The sequence below is a fragment of the Rhopilema esculentum genome, chromosome 5 (genome assembly GCF_057945365.1).
Source record: "Rhopilema esculentum isolate cy_ngs chromosome 5, ASM5794536v1, whole genome shotgun sequence".
Lineage (NCBI taxonomy): Eukaryota > Metazoa > Cnidaria > Scyphozoa > Rhizostomeae > Rhizostomatidae > Rhopilema > Rhopilema esculentum.
The window spans coordinates 1,593,492-1,613,755 of NC_142819.1; the positions used below are offsets into that span (position 1 = coordinate 1,593,492).

The 20,264-nt window shown below is 36.2% G+C and overlaps 1 protein-coding gene across 1 annotated transcript; it reads left to right on the top strand.

Annotated features, from left to right (window-relative positions):
- Window positions 1-380: 380 nt before the first annotated feature.
- On the top strand, window positions 381-18,707 carry LOC135689956 (ADAM 17-like protease). The gene is made up of 12 exons (XM_065207324.2): window positions 381-520; window positions 1,364-1,482; window positions 2,221-2,290; window positions 7,536-7,692; window positions 9,959-10,060; window positions 11,877-11,939; window positions 12,233-12,306; window positions 12,684-12,823; window positions 13,259-13,337; window positions 13,640-13,728; window positions 14,745-14,798; window positions 17,564-18,707. The coding sequence occupies exons 2-12, from the start codon at window positions 1,441-1,443 to the stop codon at window positions 17,654-17,656; spliced, it is 963 nt and encodes a 320-aa protein (XP_065063396.2). The 5' UTR covers window positions 381-520; window positions 1,364-1,440; the 3' UTR covers window positions 17,657-18,707.
- The last annotated feature ends 1,557 nt before the right edge of the window (window positions 18,708-20,264 follow it).

The window sequence follows — 20,264 nt, forward strand, 5'->3', positions numbered from 1 at the left end:
ATTTCGTGCAACGGTTCCGTGATTGTACTTCTCTAAGAATCTAAGTTAAAAATAATGTATCTTGTTTGAGCTGGCGGATAAAAAAACTGCAACCACAACAACCTTTTACTTGTGATGCAGCTTACACTATAGATTCTTATGTCCTATTACACAGCAACAGTGTACCCGCCAGGTCAAGAGGTTCATTATCAGACAAGGATACTGTGTTGCATACTCGATATGAGATAGTATACTTATTAACGGTTAAAGAAAAATATGCCAGTAGCTGTTCTTTAGCTAACCTGAAATATGAAGTAGTGCATCGTCTGGTTCCTCTCTAGTGTACGGTGTTTACATCTGGCATATACCATAATGAATTTTAGGAGCAATTTTGTCATCTAAACATAGTAAGTTCTTCTCCTTGGCTGAAGTAAAAAGGTTTTATACAATCGATAGTTGTACGTAGTAATTACTTGAAAAAATAACCCTATTCATTTTTCTTTCCTTTCACGCAACTTCAATTGGATTCTTACAGAGTTAGGTATGTCTTTACGTTGTATATTCCGCATAAATTTACAGTTATCCAAGAGCTCCAAATCTGTTAATAGATTTGATCCTTAGTGATCCCTAGCTTTTCTCTGATATGCTCTGACGTCAGAAATGCCGTAAGGAAATGAGTCATTCCTCAAATAAGCCACCAGCTAAATATTTAATTTACAATCAAGCCTCTACGGGGATCTCAGGACTCTCATTCAAATTATTTTTACTGATTATTTATCAATAGGCTTGTTAAACAGAGATCAGATTAATTTTTGCAACTGATTCTGTGATGATTGCATTGCAATATGGCCGATACCAAGAGATGCTAGCATACTGGCATGATTCGACGGCGAATGAATGTGAAGTACCTGGTGGTATTTCATGTTTTATCAGTGCATCCATCAGTCGTTTATTGCATTGCTTGTTAGAGGAAGGCAGTGAGACTGCACCCTTAAGAATTTATGGGGTACTTGGGGTGGAATTTCCAAAAGGGTACTATGCAGTGGCAATCTTGCCAGGTCTTCATTCAACAGCCAAACGATCTAATTTTGCACGATTATAACAAATTTTTCCCCTTCTATATTTATCTTGCATTATTTCAGTAAAAAGAGATGATTTATAGGCATGTTGAATATAACAGATCCCCCTGTAAGCTATTCAAATTCCCCGATGGAAAATGCCTATTGCTGCATTTAGCTCTACGGTTGTTCTTTGCAATTTGAGTGTTAAACAACTATGGAAAAATTTGCTGGCATTTCTTCCAAATCCATATGTTTGTAGTTTAGCTGTTAAAATCCTGTCTTGTCTTGCCTGTCTTGTTAATGATGTCATCCTGTTTATCTAGGCCATAACTTTGGTTCAGATCATGACCCTTTCACATCTGAATGCTCGCCTGGAGAATCGAAAGGTGGCAAGTTCATTATGCACAGTACCTCAGTTTCTGGGTTGAAGCTAAATAACAAAGTGAGTTTGCTTAAGTTGACCGTAATTTTTGTTAAAGGTAGGATTTTCTAAGAATTATCCTAAAAATAAGAAGATCCGCATCAAAATGGAAATTGCGATAATTTTGGAAGTTAGCACTTTTAATTTTTTATTTATTTGATGTTTACTTATTTTTAATCATGTTGTTTTTTGTGTGTCGATAAACCATGTCAACATGCCAAAAGAATCATGTCAACAACTTGACAGACAAAATTGTCTGTTTCCCTTTTGTCCTAAATTTTCTAAGCAGCTAAAAGTAAAACGGCAAACGCATATCTCTAAGTTCCAGAAGGGCGTCACAAATATCCTCTATCATGAAACTCAAAGATTTGTCACTGCCTAAGAATCTTAAGAACTGATGGTCCGAATAATGTAGAACTGGTGACATTTTGCTTCCCCGAATTCCTTCTTATCCTAGGCATTTTTGAGGTATTTGTTGTTATTGCTTGTTAAGCAGCAGTGTTTACTTTTCATTTTTGCCTTTTGTTGTGTAGCTTATTATGCTTTAATGAATGCAATATTGGGACAACTTAGTTGACAAACAAGTGGTCGAAAAAGTGAAATTTTGCATCAAAAAGCCAATGTAATAAGGACCCAAAAGGTATCAATAAAAAGCAGTAAAAATGGATCCCAAAAAAGTGTCTTGGTGTTCTTTATGGATCAAAAGTAGATCATGAGCGTCAATCTGCGAAAATGTAATTGCAATTTGATTTATTTTAGAAATTTTCACCGTGTAGCCTGAGGTCTATTGACAAGGTACTAGTGGCCAAACGAACCAGTTGCTTTAGAAGTAAGTATTACTATCTGTATTTTTCTTCATGTAGCTAGTGGAAGTCCTTTCCCATAGCAAAGTATTTGATATATTTCTGCCTTCTGTTTGGCAGGTCATTTGAAAATAAAGTAAGAAATTGGAAGAAATTAATAGATTTTCCTTTAGGTTTTTGGTGATGCAAAATTTATAATGGCTTTGATAAACGCAAACATTTTAGACGTACTTAAGCTTGCCATTTGCTCTCAGGAGTGTCAAATGTTTTGGTGTGTTTGAAAACGTTTGCTTTTATTATAGCCGTTTTTGGTCGATTTTAGCATGCTAATAGTTCAAACTTCTAGTTGAATCATCGACAAAGCTTCAAAAATGCAGTAATAGAGATATCATTATTTATGTTGAAGGTTTTTATCCACTTTTGTTGAAGTTAAGTGCAGCTATTTGCACATGCAATTGCTTTACACGTGCTATTTTCTTGTTTCCAATCAAATTTCTTCAATGTTTTCGTAGTGTAGATTAAGTCAAATTGAAATTTCCCTTTACAAGCTTACTTATTCAGTAAGGTGAAATGCGAGTTTTTAAATGTTACGCAACGAAAATTTTCAGTTTAAAAGCACGCTCGTGTAAGCGACGTGGCAACAACATTTGCCATTTTGACTCGTATCCAGACCCTTAGGGTTGAGGAAGAAAAAACTTGTTGTGAAAAATACAGCAGAATGAGGTTGAGCCACAGCGCGGCTGGGCCAATATACATGATCAGTTTATTTTTCCAGTAAAAGCGTATGAAAAAAGGTTTCCAATTTGTCAACAAAAAAATTGGTCGCGTAGACGAGGCTTAGTTTTGAGTCTTAAAAGATGAGGCTTATGTACACATGCGAAAATTGAATGTCCCTTTTATTAAATGCGTGTAATTGGACGTATGCAAGGTTCTGTACGTTGACTTTATTCGAATGTGGGTTCTTTAGAAAGGTATCTCTCTTCCTATGCCCATCACGCTTCTGTAAGGTTGTTTTCTCCATCATTAATTGTTATTACGCTTGTGCTAGCAATGAAATCGCCATTTAGTGTAAATCTTTCTGGGGTCTGTTTAACATCTCAACATCTATGACAAAGCATCTCAGTGCTGAATTAATTGCAAATAGATGTCGTAGAGGTTGGTCTGATAACTGGAGACTGAGCTAAATCATCCCTACGAAACATAACGTACGAAGACCTCAAAAAGCATCATCGTTTTTTGATTCAATCCAACAAGGACCGAGATACCGGGGGCAGGGGGCAAGAGCCCCCCAAAAAAACTTAAGTAGCATAAGTAAAATATAAGTAAAATGATTTTATTTGTAAAATATGGCTGTCGTTACACTTATTTATCGGCCCCCTCAAACAAAATGTTGTATCTTGGTCTATGCAATCGAATCCATAGATTTTGAGCATGTGACCCGCACTGCCCTGAAGGAACGCGTCGATTCAAGGATCAAGGGTATTTGTGGCAACGATGAAATGAATGTAGAGATTAGCAAGGTTATTAACGCCTATTCGCCTCGGTCCTGCTTCTGTGTTAATCCGGATTTCACTGATTGGCAACAAAGTCAGTTGGTTTTGCACAGCGATTAATTCGCAGTCATAATCGGGTCGGATTCCAAGTTCGAATACATATTGGTTTTTTGTATTTACACTTGACTGTTATTGCGCCGGCCTAATGGCGTCGGGTGGACTGTGGTTGTCCGTGACTGGGAACAAACTAATCGTTATTCTTCATTCAGAGGAAATTGCTGCTTCTAAGAAAGACAATAGCGATTCATCCTGATATATTGATTAGATTATCATATTCGCTATCTCGGGATTAGGAACAAAAACAAACTACTGCATAGCATAGAATACAAAGTAAACTTAGATTAGAAGTTTATCTAAGAAAGACAAATTCCCATGGCTTGGCCAATACAACTAAACGAGCTTTGCTTGGCAACAGTGCAATCTTCAACTTTTTCAAACTTTATGCTTGAGATGATTTTCTCAGTGAAACAGAAATGGTCAAATGACCCACCTGACTCAAGCACTCTGTAGTTTTTGTAGAAAGGCAGTTTTCATACCTTTGACAACAGTGAACATCTACCTAATTAACAGTGAACTGAACATACACTCATTTTTTTTATAAGAAACTGGCTATAAAAAAGGAGTACTGGACAGCCAGAAAAAATTAAGAAACTTCAGTACTCGAAGCCAAAAAATTAAGAAACTATTAAATCGTGATAAAACTGAGAACAACGAAATTTTGTAAAATCCAAGAACAAGATTGCCCTGTTGGCCTAGAACTTAAGACACAAGGGATAAAATTATACTTCCCACGTCTAAATACAGCGTCAGAACGGAAGCGAATCTCTTGACGTGAAAAAAGGTCACGAATATTTCATAGCATCATTCATGACATCATAATTAAGAAACTCTTAAGAAAAAATGAGTATTGAAATTTCCAGAACATTAAGAAACTGGAGTACTCAACATCGACCTTTGTTTCACATAAAAGATGGATGTAGTCAACCCATCCACTTACATTTTGTATGACTGCCTTGACTTTTGCTCACTTTTTTCCACTCGCTGACACATGACTCTTGTTTTGGTCTTTCTTCATTGCTCTTATTTTAGCTCTGTATTGTAAAGCACTTTACATTTATTTGCACTGCCCTATCAAACACTGTTTATCGATACTTACTCATCATTTTCTTACCTTTCAATGTCAAGATGATAATGAATTTAGGATGAAAGCACATCAAAGCGATAATAGGCCCATGACTGAGTCTAAATACCAGTGTTGCACTTTACGGCTAGCAGGTATAAAATAAGAGTTGAAAAAAGCAAATTTGTGTGTAACTAGTCATTCGAAATATGGCAGACTGTTTTGTCTTCCACTCTTTCAATCCTCCCTGTTAAGTCAGTTTTTGTACACGAGCTTCTTATTTTCACCGCTGTTTGTTTACATTTGGCATTTTGACTGTAACATGAAAACCTGTAAAGAAAGTAATTACGAGGCTAGTTAAAAATGACCTCTCTTTCATTCTTTTTCAATCAAGCCGTTCTGTATTATTCAGTTCTCTTTTTATCATAATTTGTTTTGCCTGGTTTATTTCTCTTGCTTTAATTTGTATTTTTTTAGTTTCGTCACTGCACTACACTAATCGTGGTTGAAAAGGCCACTGTTTTGGTGAAACCTTTTACCTCAGTAGCAATGGCCCTTAAGTTGAAGAGTTGAACTTTCCTCTTACATTCCCTATTGATCTTGACTTTGGAAAACGTAGCTTGTTAAACAGACTTATAACCAGTGCGACGACAGACAAATACATAGTGGTTCTCTTCTAACATGAATCCATCGACAAAATCAGTGGTCAATTGACAATACTTGACAAAATGGGTGCATCACGAAAATCGACAATCAAGTATGAAAGTTAAAACAGTCCGGTTACATAATTTCAAATCAGTTAAATTAACATTTCGACTCTTCGACTCTTTCGTACTGGATTGTCAATTTTCGTGATGCACTGATTTTGTCAAGTATTGTCAATTGATCACTGATTTTGTCAATGGATTCATGTTAGAAGAGAACCACTATGTCTTTCTTTGTCGTCGTAGAGGTTATTAGTCTAATTGATCTTCTTGTCTGAAGATTTTGGCTAGCTGTGTTTTACTTGGAGACACCTTTCTGATCACTTTGTCAATAGAGATAACTGAACTGATTGCCCTTATTTCTTTGTGAGAAAAGAAGTGCAAGAGGTTAATTAGGCTTTTCGACGTCACATATTATGTTATCCTTCAGTTTTACTGAGGTGGAGCACATCAAGTGTCGTGTCTGCTAGTTAGAATCTCAGGAGTTGTTAAGCTAAACTGTTTATGTTGCTGAAAAAAGAATTGCTTTGAAGAAAGCAAGCATTTTGATAAACCTCAATCTTTAAGTTTGAAAAATGAAATTTAATAACGATATTTTGCTACGCAGCACAGTTTATAACATAAGAAGGCCTTTAAGAAAGGCAAAATGAAATTTTCGCTTTTACTCGTTCTCACAGACCGCCCTTTCGAAAACCTCAAACCATGCTGCTGCCATTTTAGGTGTTATTTTGTCTTTCATTATTTTTACCAAAGCAGATTGGTATAAATATTGTTAAAAAAAGTTCTTGGTGAGATTTCAGTCAAAAAAGTATAAGATTATCAAAGTCAGAAAAAGCAAATATGAATTTGCAGACGTTGTTCGGAATGATATATTTAATTGTTATTTGCAAAACATTCCTAGGCCACAAATTATAAATCCCATCAAGTAGAAATTGAAAATTAAAAACAACTTTCATGAATCAAAGCGTTTTTGTAAGGTTTTGACTCGTATTTTGATAGTATATTTCAGTATATTTGATTGAATTGGTTGAGAAACGATACGTTTGCATCTAGCTTGGATTTAGGCTAAAGAAGATTAAGATATACAAGCAATAGTTTTGATTCAATTTAACTGTGAAGTAGAATGAAGGGCATCCTGTCTCTTGTTAAAAACAGTTACATCCTGCAGCGAGTGGCGTAACGGAGTTACCTGAAATTCTTTAGGAAAACTTGAGACAGCGCCCGTAAGAACGGGGGGCTCCAGGTGCCAGAGTTTGGTCCTAAACACCGTTACGTCACTGCTTGGGATCAATAAAAAGGCGGATAAATTTGAGAACTTTAAAGGGTTGGTAGTTGATGGGCCAACTAGCTTTTCTAATTGATACAAGTTTCACACTCTTGTCTGGAAGCCCTGTTTAGACCATTGGTGTTTTTAGATGTCGTTATATTGCCAGCCAGTGTAGAACTTCTGTATCAAGGATTCGAGTTGAAGCATAATTTTTGTTTCATATAAAGTGAAGTTTAACTGTTAGCAGCGTATCCAAGGGTTGTACACACCAAGGGCTGGTTTAAATGCATGCTGTCCACCAAGCAAGTGCTTGAAATTCGATAGCCACAATAAATTGCAAGGTTTAAATCAGCAGTGAGATGAGCTGGTGTCCCTGGTTCAACTCGTAGAAGTTGGTCTTGTTTCTTTAATTTTGAACTCAAACAGATAGACACTTCTACCTAACCAACTTCGTGCAGTCCTTATAATACGTCTTCTCTTTCTTCTTTGTGCTACAATAACCAGGTATATTGGCACAATTCTCTTTTTCTTCAAGACGCAATTATTTTTCAACCCGACAAGACCTATTTTTACCTATTCGTGTCTGTTTTTAGCTTCTAGTTGAAAATCGTCTGATTTTGATCGTAGGCAAAGTTGGCCAGTATTGTGGAAATAATGAAGTCGAGATAAATAAGAATGATCCTTCTAAAAGCGAGGACTGTGACCCCGGCTTTGATGCCAAGATCAACGATACCGACAAATGCTGCAGTACAAACTGTAAATTTAAGCTGGGGGCAACTTGCAGGTGGGTATCAGATTGTGCTTTCACTTTAAAACATGTGCAAGCATTCTTTTCCAGGTTATTCATAAAAATAGAATTAGTTTGGCTTTGAAAAAACATTTTTAAGGTCATTTTTTAATTATTTTTAACATTTTTAAGGTCATTTTCAAAGCCTTAAAGTGTCTATGCAGCGAAATTTAATGTCTTCTTTTTATTTAAGAGTTATATTTTCCCATCTTTTCTGATACATTTGACACCAAAATTGTCATAATTGGACCAGCGAAAATGTGTTTAATCAGAGTTTGAGGTAAGGTAGTACTTGTGAAACCAAGGCCAGTTTGTGACGTCACAGTGATGAGTCGGGTCGACAGCAGTCAGGAAACTAGTCTGGGCTCTCTTAGCACAGTATTTGACTTGAATTGTGCAAATTGTGATACCAGCATGAAAATTGGCACACTGGGGGTAATTTCTGATGACGATGCCGAACAGACACAAGCCGAAAAATGCCCCCAAGTGCTATTTTTAGACTGGGGTACTTGGCCCCAGTCCTCGAATTAGGCCAATCTCCATAAATCATTAACATGAAAAATGTGCAAAAGGGAAAGTCCGGTTACAGTCTGATTCATGAAAAATGTGCAAAAGGGAAAGTTACAGTATGTGCATTATAAGATATTTAAATATATCAAGAGAAAATGAAATAAGAATTTCCCCCTTGGTGCTATTTTCAGAATAAGGTAATGGTGCCCATGTCTCTAGTTAGACTTTCTTCTATAAATAATTACTCTCTTTTACATGAATATTTAATGTAGCTTTCTTTACTTTTTCAAACAACTAAACAGCTATTTGAAAATCTTGCCCCTTGTTTCTTTTTTCAGAATGGGGTACTGGAACCCAGTCCTAACATAGGTGTTTTACCTTCATAGTCTTGGCTCTAAGCACAGTATTAGATTTTAACTGCGCGAATTGTGATACCAGCATGAAAAGGAAAAGAAGTCTTGGCCCCCCTAATTTAGCTAACCTTGTTCCCCCCTCCCACTTTCAAATTCGTAACGTAGACCCTGGTGCGAGCGGACTACGGAGTTGTAAATAATTTAGGATGCATTTAGAGATCAGTTGCATGCATATGCCTGTGTGTTAAAACCCAAGGCGTGTCTCTGGTTACGCATCATTTTGGCATGACGAACAAACAGTTTTCTTTTTATCACCAATGGCATATGAATGAGAAGCCCCACCCAATGAAGATCCTCTATTCAAGTCTAAAAATAGCACATGGGTTCATTTTTCATTTTTCGTTCATATCCTATCCTTTTCTGCGTGTCAAACTGTCTTTTGTTTCAGAGTTTCATGTTATTGTACCAAAGTGAGACTAAGAGAACAAGGGGGCAATTTTCAGTCGGGTTCCATATACTATCTTTTTTAGCGTATCAAACTGCCCCCTTTTGGGAAGTTTCATGCTATTGTACCAAAGTGAGACGGAGATACGATATGTCACTTGCCACAAATTTTTATGTTATCGTACTTACTTACAGCAGAGATATCGTAATATCGCCTCTAGAGTCTTGGGCTCATTACCCCCAGCTAATAATAGTTAAAGGGGGAAATTTTCAGTTGGGGTCGATATCCTATCTTTTTAAGCACATCAAACTGCCCCTGATAGCAAAGTTTCACGCCAGTATCACAATTTGCACAATTCGACTTGATAAGTGACGTAACAGCCCTGACCAAAATTTCTTTGCCTTGCTCGTCACTGTGACGTCATAGCGGGAAATGAAATTTCGCAATGCAACTGCAAACTGTGCATGCTTTGACACTCAATAAAAAAAGAACCATTCAACTTATCGGAATTCTGTTGTTTGTATAAGAACAAGGGTAAAGGATTCTATAGACTTCTTTTAAAATATTGGAATGGCAAATTTCGCTGCATAGGCACTTTAAACCTGCTGGTTTGATTCAAACGAAGGAAAGATTTGTTTTTCTCCAAATTCGCCATTCATACTAAAGTCTGGGTGGTCATTGACACATGGACGAAAATTTTCTTTTTTCTAGCACAAAACTGCGAAAGAATGCATTTTAAAAGAATGGAAATTTCACTGGATACAAATAATGAATTTATTTACAACTTTAACAGTATTGCCAAAACAGTTAGCCAACGAAATGCTTTCCTTTCTTTTCCTTTTTTATCATCCAAACGTTAGAGAGCAATAATATTATTCTAAGCAGTTAAAAGTTGAATATGAAATTTCCATTATTTTGATAAGATTTTGCTTCACTTTATATTTTTTTTTCGCAGTGATACAAACACTCCGTGTTGTCAAAACTGCAGACCCGCAAGCAAGCTAAAGAAATGTAGGGAAAGTTTTCCATTGGCTTGCCAAGGAGAGACATACTGCGAGTATCCTTTCATGAGGCTTGAACCTGATTTGATAAACTCATTCAATGAATGCTTCTCTTGAACCTTTTCAGACTTCAAATGACATTGTATGAAATTCTCTTTTCCCAATTCAGCGCCAGATGTGCAAGCCATTTAGAGCACTAATCAATTATACCAGGTCCTTTGCACAAAACTTTCTTCTTGTGCAACAATAGCTTCTTCTCAGGCTTTGTTATTGCATCATACCCTGCAAACATTTGGTGGTGTGACTTACAGCATCTTGATTCCAGAAAGGATTGACGCTAATGAAGATTTTAAGATCTTTTGTTGTTCAGTTGATTACATGTCGGTGCTGTAATACGGTACCCGGATTCAGATAATACAAGAGAGATCTCATCTAAGCTTTAGGCGGAGCATTGATCAGTGAATGGTTGAAAAACTGATCAGGCTGGAAAAATTTTGACAAAAGCCCTTAGAAAAAGGATTTTATAGCTTCATTCTGTCATTCCGAGCTGTACTGGGTGATTTGAAAGCGATTTGCGTAGGCCCTTTCAATGATTTGCCTTTGCCTTGGCTTAGGACACGTCAGTAAGGTTTTGTCCCCATGACCTTCGTCAGTTCGATTTCCTTGACGTAATATTTGGTGCAGATAATTTAACCCTGGAACTTGATTATGGTATTGCTCAATTCAAGTAAAAGAGAAGGGCTGCCAACTTCCTAGGCAAAAATTTTCTCGTTTAATTGTTCACAAGAACCGTGACAAATAAATGAGAAGAAAAATGAAACTTTTTGCAATCGTAATACAACTCTGAAAATGATTACTTGTGAGTTGAAAAATTATGGGCTTGGTTCAAAAGTTGAAAGGCTGTTTTTTTCTGAATCACTTGAAGTTATTCTAAATTTAAAACATTCATTAAAAATCACTTTTAATGCAAAACCTCGTCATTTTGTTATCTTTGTGCGTTATCTTGCATGTGTTATCTTGTGAAAGCGAAAATTTAACAAAATTTTGGTTCTTTATGATATCAAGAATAATTCCAATATAGACTATAAAACAATTGTCTTTGAAATTTTGCTACACCATCAACGAAGCTAACACAATTGTATCAACAGAGTCCTGAAAAATATCCATCTTCCTTGCAAATTATACCCCTAAATAGGGTATACATTCTATGAAAAATCGACGAAAACTAGGATGGGGCTTGGGCGTAGCACTTCTGTTTCCTATGTTTCCATTGATCGTCTGACCGCCAATTTTCTTGGCTGCGTATCATATCCAATAAGTATTCTTGTGCGCAGCATGATTCAAATACCAGTGCAGAAGTTCAATAAACGGTTTTTCTGTCTTATGTGTTTGAATTTTATTATCTTAACGTATTCTGCTTATTTCTTTCAGTTTTTAATTTTATCTCAGAGCTATTATATAAACCATTCTTACCTATCTTCGCTACGTCTTTCTCATTTTTCCTTACAGATTTGTTTGGAAATATTTTTTTACAAACCCTTCAAGTAAACAAAGTTTATGTAAAGGCACTTCTATGAGATTTTCGTGGGAAAATTAAATCATAGATCATTTGACATATTTTTTTCATTCTTCGGCGTTGACAACACTTAGAAGCCTCACTTCCTTGCAATCCAGCCATCAATTTACAGATTGCCTTGTCTTTGACGGCTTTATTGATTTTGAAACTCACAGCAGATTTTCGGAATAGTTTAGCATCTCAGTGTTAATCGCTATTTCACTCTTATGTCCGACTTAGTCTGTATTCTAACTTTTTTAAATCCTTTTCCTGGAACGTAGACATCGTTTCTCGGAAGTTTCCTTAATGCGTACTAGTGGCGTCAGCACCAATTGCCCGGAAGCTCCAAAGCTATCTGGTGTACCATGCGCCTATTCAAAGTTAGTTCACTTTTTCTATAGAAAATTTAATACTGAAGTTTGATGTACTGAAATAGTTCCTTTTTAATGCATCTGCTCTAGCTTGTAGTCTTTTTGTTACTTACACATATAGGGACTCTTCTAAGCATGTGATGTGCAATCCATCTCGTTTATGGTTTCATAAGCATTTCCCCAGCCTCAGTTTTCATTTGCATATGTTTCTGCGAATCTACGAGCATCCTTGCAGTATTCTCGTAAATTTCACAGTTTTTCTGTATTCTCCTTGAATCCGTTTTCTTTTTGCTCTCTCATAGAGGAAAATGTGTCAATGGTGTGTGCCTCCCATTTTGCGAGCAAAGGGGCTTGGTATCATGTCTGTGTTCTAAGGGTAAGAGAAATTTCATGGCCTCTTGAAGTAATCTTAATAACTACGTGTTCAGTATTCTACAAATATCTACGACAATTAACATTTTAGCGAGCATTTATTGCAAAACCAATAATCGAGAGTGAGAACTAAGCCTGCCTTGACAAGGAAAAACCCACTGCTTATTCTGCATTTGAGGTCCTGTAAAGATAGCATCACACATTTTAAAGGTTGTATTTGCCACATATCCAAAACAAAGCCTTTTCGAGATCACTTTAATAATATTGTTGAGAGCAATTGAAGTTATTTTGTAGATTTAGTATAGAGATGCTTTCAAAAGCTGATGAAGTTATTGCTTAGGATTTCATCTCTAATGTTCTGTAAAACATCGTTTTTCTTAGCTGACGATATCTGCAAGATTTGCTGTTCAAAGTCGAACAGCACAGATTCGTGTGAGCCAATTGTCGTTAACGGTACAACACTGAATCATAATGAAGGTGGTCCATGTGACACCGGATCGTATACGGGATCCTGCTTAAAAGTACGTTTATACGGATTGTTTGCAACGCCGATGCTAGAAGCTTAGGGGGCGTAGTATGGGTCTTGCCCGATTATTGTTGCTTTATTGAGATACAAATGACCGAACGATTGAGAAACTCTTTCTATGAAAGTAAGAAAATTATATAAGTAACTTACAAATGACAATTGATGACTGTCCTTTTCCATAAACTCGACAAATGACCGATGTAGGTTTAATCTTCCTTGAAGCCATAATTTTGCAGTTCCCCGCGTTTGAATTTCAAAGATTTACAGACGTTTTAAAGCTTAAACAATTAACAAATATAGTGATAAATATTTTGTACATAATTAAAACGTGAAAAATTTCTCGCCTTATTTGTTGGTTCTGTTTACTGATTCTAACTATGTTTTCTTTGGTACCAGCTTTCTCTGTATTCTTTCCATCTTATTTCGAAAGGGATCTTGCAAGAAAACACAAAAGAACGTTTTGGACTACTTTAGCAACTTGCTTGAAGATTTCACAGCAAGCAAATTTGGTATGCTTTAAAACTTTGTATTCACGACTATGAAAATAATCACGCCATAATTTACTTACTGGATACATCTTTACTTTTGCATTCAAGGCTAGGAATATTGCCAATTAACTTCGACAGGAATGACTAAGAACGATTTTCATAAATTCAAATTCTGTTTACCTCTATAAAAACAACTTTTATCAATTTGCCGTTTTGTTAAAAGTTTATTATCAGTCATTTAAATCAAAATTGTGATCTTATATATTAGTAATTCTTTAACTCATTGTCTGCGCGTTGACGTATAATTCTTTTACCGCAATCAGCTCGATTCATGCAAGAGAATATCGTTGGCACAATTATGGTTTTCTCCCTCCTGGTCTGGGTTCCTGCAAGCTGTATTGTTCACTACGTGGTTGGTATTCTTTTTTGGAATTTGAACTTTGAGCTTTCTATACGCATACACTGATGCACAAGCAGAAGTCGATCTCTACTGGCTGTCTATGGTTTTGGAGGTCTTTATGGATGCTGTCATAAGGTGGGAAAGTGAGGCGGGATGTAGGGTGTGGTTGTGTGAGGGTGTGGTAGTGTGGGTTAGGAGGGGCGTGGTGGTGTGGGGTATGGAGATGTTGTGCTATGGGGCATGGTGATGCTTTTTGTTATGGAAACGGGGTGCTGTTGGGTATGGAAACGGGGTGCTGTGGGGCGTGATGGTGTCGGTTGGGGGTAATGTGGGCTGCACTTGGTGTGTTGTGTGTTGTGGGGGTGTTGTTGGATGGGGCGCCTCAGTCCAGGCAGCAGTTGCCAACTGGGGTATACAGGACGTCCAATTATAGCCAATCAGATCGTTGTTTGACAGGTAAATTTTGCCAATTCAAACTCATCACCATGTTTATGAAACCCTTCAAGCGACATAGGCGTCGGTTTCGACTGCTTTTGGTGTCAGCTCGTTCATAGGGATGGACCGTTCAGGAGAAGGAAGAGTTTTTAGAGACGTTTTTCACAAATTTCTTGCACAGATATGTACATTCTTTTATTTCCACGCTCCCAACTCTGTCGTTTGAAGAAAAATACACCACTCGTGCATACCTTTTCCAATTATTTGTTGCTCTGAGTTTGACTAGGTTGTGGTAATTTCTTCAAACGATCTCTTTTTGTGTATCTTCATGAAGATGAACTTTTTCAATTCCTGATGACAAATCCGTTGATATTTTGCGTACCATTCATATTGCTCCCGATTGTAGCAATCTCTATTGATTGCGCGGCTGCTTATTGTACTCTAGAATTTTGGCCAACTTATTCCGTAATCGTTTTTGCAATTTACTTACTGGTTTTGAGATGTCAAAATATCAGCAAGCCAGGTTTGCATTTGTGTCAAAATATTGGATTTACAAATATCATAATGTTCACTTCTTTATACGTATTTAACAGGATAAAAGACGTGAACGAGAAGTAATTGAGAGAATGGAGTGGGAAAGTATTCAGGTAAGAATACGAATTTTTCCCAATGTTTCGTGTTTGAGCAGGTATTACCACCTGGAACAAAGCCCCATTGACTGGCTGGAAAGCTGATACGAGACCTCACATTGTTACACACTTACTGAGTTGAAAAAGCCCGCCCTCTTTTTCTCTGTTTCACGAGCCTTGAAATGTTATATTGGTTTCGCAGCTTTAACTCTCTAAATATCAGTTTTTCAACGAAAGATTAAATTTGCCAGTCAGTTTTATCACACATTCTTCAAGTTTCGTTTTAAGTTCAGAGATGTGTCATTATTTAAAATTTTTTATCCTAGTTTTATCCTTAGTGAGTGATATTTATCGGTTGGCTTTGAGTTTGAGGCTCCTTGTTCGAACAAGATGTGAGATCTGTTGAATTGATAAATGCATGTTCCCAAGATGCTATTTTGCTTCTACTCATCTATTAAGAATCGTTGCATTTCACTCGTTTTTGCAGCTGCATAATGTAGCACTGCCCCCACCCGATTACGTGAGGTAACATCAAACACTTGTGGCTACTTTTTAATTCCCTTACAAATGATTAAGCCATTATATTACTATCAATAATGGTGGTTTGTGAATAAAGAGATTAAAAATCAATTTTGTTTCGAGCCCTGTTTCGGATAAACATCAAGGATGACATTTGTTTTTGATAAACATGAATAATTTTGGATCAGTCACATGAGACAAAAAGATCGGAATATATTCTCTAGAGCTTTGTTTCCTGTGAAATAAATATTTTTGACCACAAATAATGAATCCGTAAACAACGATTGAAGAGCTCTTTGAAAATATATGCTTTATCATTTGCTTTGAAATTTTAAAATTGGCAGTCTTTCCTATGCTTAGTACAGTGTTTCCCACTAGCTTAGTTCCATTAATTCAAGGAAACCTAATCTTCTGCCCAGCATTTCAAACTAATGCAGCTGCACTTTCCAGCTTCACTTTCTAAATAGTGATACTTTAACAGATTAAAGTGATTTGGTTGTTGACACCTTTCTAGAGAAAGCTTTACCTTACTTTTCAAAGTGAATTTTATTTCATTTCTGCCGGTCTTTGGGAAAATTTAGAGACTGATAAAAAATTTCAAATAATGCATTGTGCATTTAGAAGTAGTTCATGAGTCACGGTGACAATTCTGTCATCGGTATTAGATACTCGATATTCTGAGACTTATAATACTTGGCCTTGATTCTCGGATAACCTCAACAGATCTCAAGTTTGGGTAGCTGCCAGGTTCGTGTTAGTTATTCTGTTGCCTTTTTTGTCACATTCATAGACAAACAGCACTCTATTGGCTTTCAGGCAATACTCTAGCATACTGTCCACGCTTAAAGAGGCATCATCTAATACATCTAGTACTGGTATCATACTAATACATCATATATGATACTAATATAAAAGTCATCACATTTCAGACTGGATTCACAGAATACAAACGAATTGAGCCCTTAACTTAGATACACTTACTAACTGTTATAAACCTTTTCGTATCTACATATCTGGCCGCTACTAGTCATTCTAATCAAATTTAATCTAATTCATTCAAAGATTTTCTTTATTTGCTAACAAACTCGAACCCTTTTTTGAGGTCTTTTAAGGATCCTAATCAAAATTCTAACTTCTCTCAATCTTGTATTGTGCTCTTTATCCATTCTTCATTCTATCTATTTATGTATGCTTGCAATGTAGGTTTTCCTTGTCAACAAGATATATTTCCCGATAAAGTGTTTTTCTGCCTCCTCCAAGTTTTCTTAATGACTAGCCATTGTCTAATGACTGGGCAGGAGGAGATAACTCCAAGCAAAATTAACCATAGAAGCTTTTGTTTCTAAAATGCTGAGGTTGTTGACGATTCCAGACGTGAATAGGCAACTGTTAACTTAAAAACCTTGGCTGATATTTTCTAAAACTTTGAATTTAATATCCAAGAATATTAGGAATATAGCAGATTTCCTAAAGGCCTATCCATGTCTTAGGTTTTCTGTGGCTAGGCATTATGAAGGCTTTTTGGTAATTATTTTCGGCCTTTGAAGATTCAGACAGGTCTTGGGTTTCAATAGGACTTGTCTGGTCTTTTCAAGCACTGTCTGGTGAAATGTTGCTTTTGGAGTCTTTTTGGAACCCCAAAAGTAACTGCGGTTAGAATCTACATCTAGGCCCAAACCGTGTTTAGACAGCCAGCTGTGAAAAAAGCGAGCTGTGAATCCATTTTCCTCGCTTTTATTGTTTATTGAAATTGTTCAGTGTATTCTGATTTACTGATCAAAACGTTAATCATAGTGAAAACCCGAGTGTGCCCAATTTTTGTTGTTGCATCAAATTGAAGGGTAGCCTTACAGGCCAAAACAACAAATATACTCTTTTGTTCAGCGATAACGAAGATTTGGTGGAGGAAAGAATATTTAATAAGAATCCCAAAATTGGTATTTTTTACCTTTACTTATACGAGTTTTGATTAATTGTATTCAGTTTGCAATTGTATCCAATTTGTTGTAACAAGTTATCAAGCATCCCACTTTAAGTTAGAAATTAACAAATGCGGTTGAAGTATCAATTTTTCTATTACGCTTGCTATAATTAACAGTAATTTATTATATACAGCAAGAATATCATTTTGATCTGCACAAAACTAGATATTTTTAGCTGGTTTGTTTCTTAGATGTATTTCGTCTTATTTTCTTGTATTGTTTACCAATTTACGCAGAAGTGTCAGTGTTTGCGAATTATTTTGCGTTGTTATTCTTTTTCAGAATTCTGATCTTCTACACAAGCAGAAAGAAGATAGAAAGAAGGGTGTTATAAAGCCAAAGAAATCTCCTCGAAGACTGGTTGTTCCGAGTTAGTTGCCGACCATTCCGGGTATAACTTGAAGTATTTTGCAAATTTTAGATAACAATATCCTAACAGGTAATGCTTTACATTTTATACATCTAACATTATTATGTTGTTGCTACGTAGATTGTTTAAACTTGGTTTCGCTGTCTTCCTCGTGAGGCCATTTAAAATGGTCTCGGTAACCCACAGTGTGGCCTGCGAATCTCCTCTGCGTATGATATTGCTCAAATTGCTTGCTGTCTTTTCTTAATTGTTTTTTAATGAAATTAGGGTTCGTCATAAGTAGCAGTTTGAAAGATCGTGTTCAAAGCTGATTTCAAGCCATAGTAAAAGACAAATTGTTCCTCCCGTTGGATAAGTAGTAAAATTTTGCGTGTTCAACTCTCAGCTTTCGCTTGATCTTAATTCACGTAAGATAAAAGGGACAGAAAGTTTTGTCATTTGCACTTGTATTTCTACTTCTTAAAAGCATTGTACTTTCTATCCTCCAAATCTCAATCAAAGTTTATTTTATGCACTCAAGCGAACATATATTTAAAGCAATACAGTTAAGTATTGATGACGTCATAAAAACATTTCTTAGAACATTTCGATTCTGTTCATTTAATCCGAGAAAACATTGAAAATGGTCCTCCAAATAAGTAGCAAAGCTGTCGAATTTAGCCCAGTTTCCTTATAGGTAGCCAGATGATGCACTTTCTTTATCAAATCACTGTGATTCAGGCTTCGTCTTAAAGTCTACGAGCCAAGCCAAAATAATGGCAATTTTATAATGATATTTTGGTCTTTCAATGGCCATATCTCAGCCGATTTGAAGCAGACTTTAAACTAAGGTCATCCTTACTTTTTCCAGAGATTTTCAAGAATCCTAAAAATAGATTTTGGTGACTTCATCATTCTTAACTCCATTACAGTATGTTGTTATCTATGCGTGTATATTTATATCCGCTATAAAGTTTTATCAACAGAAACTTTGCTTTTCATCTCTTGAAAATGTCCTATTACCTGTGATTTGACAATAGGCAGAATATCACAAGCATCCTACGCGTGCAGAGCAAACGTTTTTTGTTGTCAATTTTTATTCTATGAAAGAACAGAGAATTTCCCAAGAACATTCATCACTGAACTCAAACAGTGTTGCATTCCATAATTATTGGTTAGTCCCAACATATTGTTTATCAACGTGGACAATATTGCCATTGAGAACACACTACTCGATGTTGTTCAACACTTTGCTATCCTGCCAAACACTGCACGCGTCTTCTTAGTTCCAAGGCTCCATGAAGTACTTTTTTGCCTGGGAACGACATACCGTAACCAAAATTTTGCAGTAAATCATTAGAAAATGAAGATGTTTTTTGCATTTATCGTTTAAACTGTTCTTTTAAATGCTGCTGCCATTGTATTGAGTCAAGCAACGGTGTGGTGTACCTATGTTTGACAGGCCTGCTTTCAACTATTCTCCGTATAAGCGCCAGTGATCTTTGAATTTTCCGTGAATAGTCGAATAGTTGTTGTGGTTTTCTCGTGGCTGGTTTTTTTCTAATTCGTTACGCCATTTGACGACCCGCATGTCCATTCTAGGTTTGCTATTTAAACCTCATGACGGTACAAAATTCAAGATGATAATAACTTGTGATAAATGGTTTAATAACCCAATTCTGCTATGTTCAACAGCTTTATTACCTCTCCGCTCCCCACTTATTTTCCATCTTTCTTTCTTCCTTTGACCTTTTCAGTTTTCTTTTTCGCCTTCATATTTTTCATCCCGGATTCATTTCTACCAGTCAAATTGATCTTTTCTTTGTTCCTCTCATTTCTTCTTACGCCTCCTCAAATCACTGTCGATTATTTTCTCCAGTTTCCATTGTACTTGGGTTGTTAAAGATTTAGTTGTTTGATTTGAAGCTTTGTTTGTAAAATTTCCTATTTCTTCATTGTTAACCTTGATTTATATTTTCTGGCGATTCCCAAACTGTCCAGTTTTGTTTTATTGGGCATAGCCTGTCGCTTTTTGCAGCTTTTAACTTTTTCAATGTCAGCCCAAGTCTGCTCGTGAATTATAGTTTTGTAATCATAAAGGATTTTATCTTCGTCCCCGTGTCCACAGTTTTTGATTCCAATATCCTCTGCTTTGTGCGCATTAATATACCTTCAAATTGGGAAAGACTAAGTGTCACAATTAGGTGTGGGCCTTCTCTTGGCTTCAATTTCCTGGACATTTTCACTCTTTTGAAAGCCCAGTTTGTCAATTAAATATTTTATAATATTGCTTAAGTCATCTTTTTAAACACTTTCTTTCAGCATACCTTTTTTTAGAAATCATTTATCTTGTCAAACTGTCATAATTTTCCTTTCTGATGCCAGTTTGGTTTTTTTGTTCTCAAAGCCATTAAAGATTCTTTAGAATTGCCTCAGTTATCAAGCAACTTCCTCTCTCGAAAATGCTTTTGTATCCCAATAGTGTTGTTGTGTCCCTCAATGGATTTTAATGTATTTCAATGTAATCAATGTATTAAGAGGGGTTTTTGTTTTAACTTCTTTGGAATCATAAGGAGAATTTTTTAAGCTCACGCACAAAATTATTTCAACATTTCAACTATATATATTTTTGAG

Coding starts and splice junctions, on each gene's coding strand:
- LOC135689956 (XM_065207324.2), top strand. CDS start 1,441: ATGCACAGTACCTCAGTTTCTGGGTTGAAGCTAAATAACAAA. Junction 11,940..12,232: donor GTACCATGCGCCTATTCAAA/GTTAGTTCACTT, acceptor GCTCTCTCATAG/AGGAAAATGTGTCAATGGTG. Junction 13,338..13,639: donor TTTCACAGCAAGCAAATTTG/GTATGCTTTAAA, acceptor TACCGCAATCAG/CTCGATTCATGCAAGAGAAT.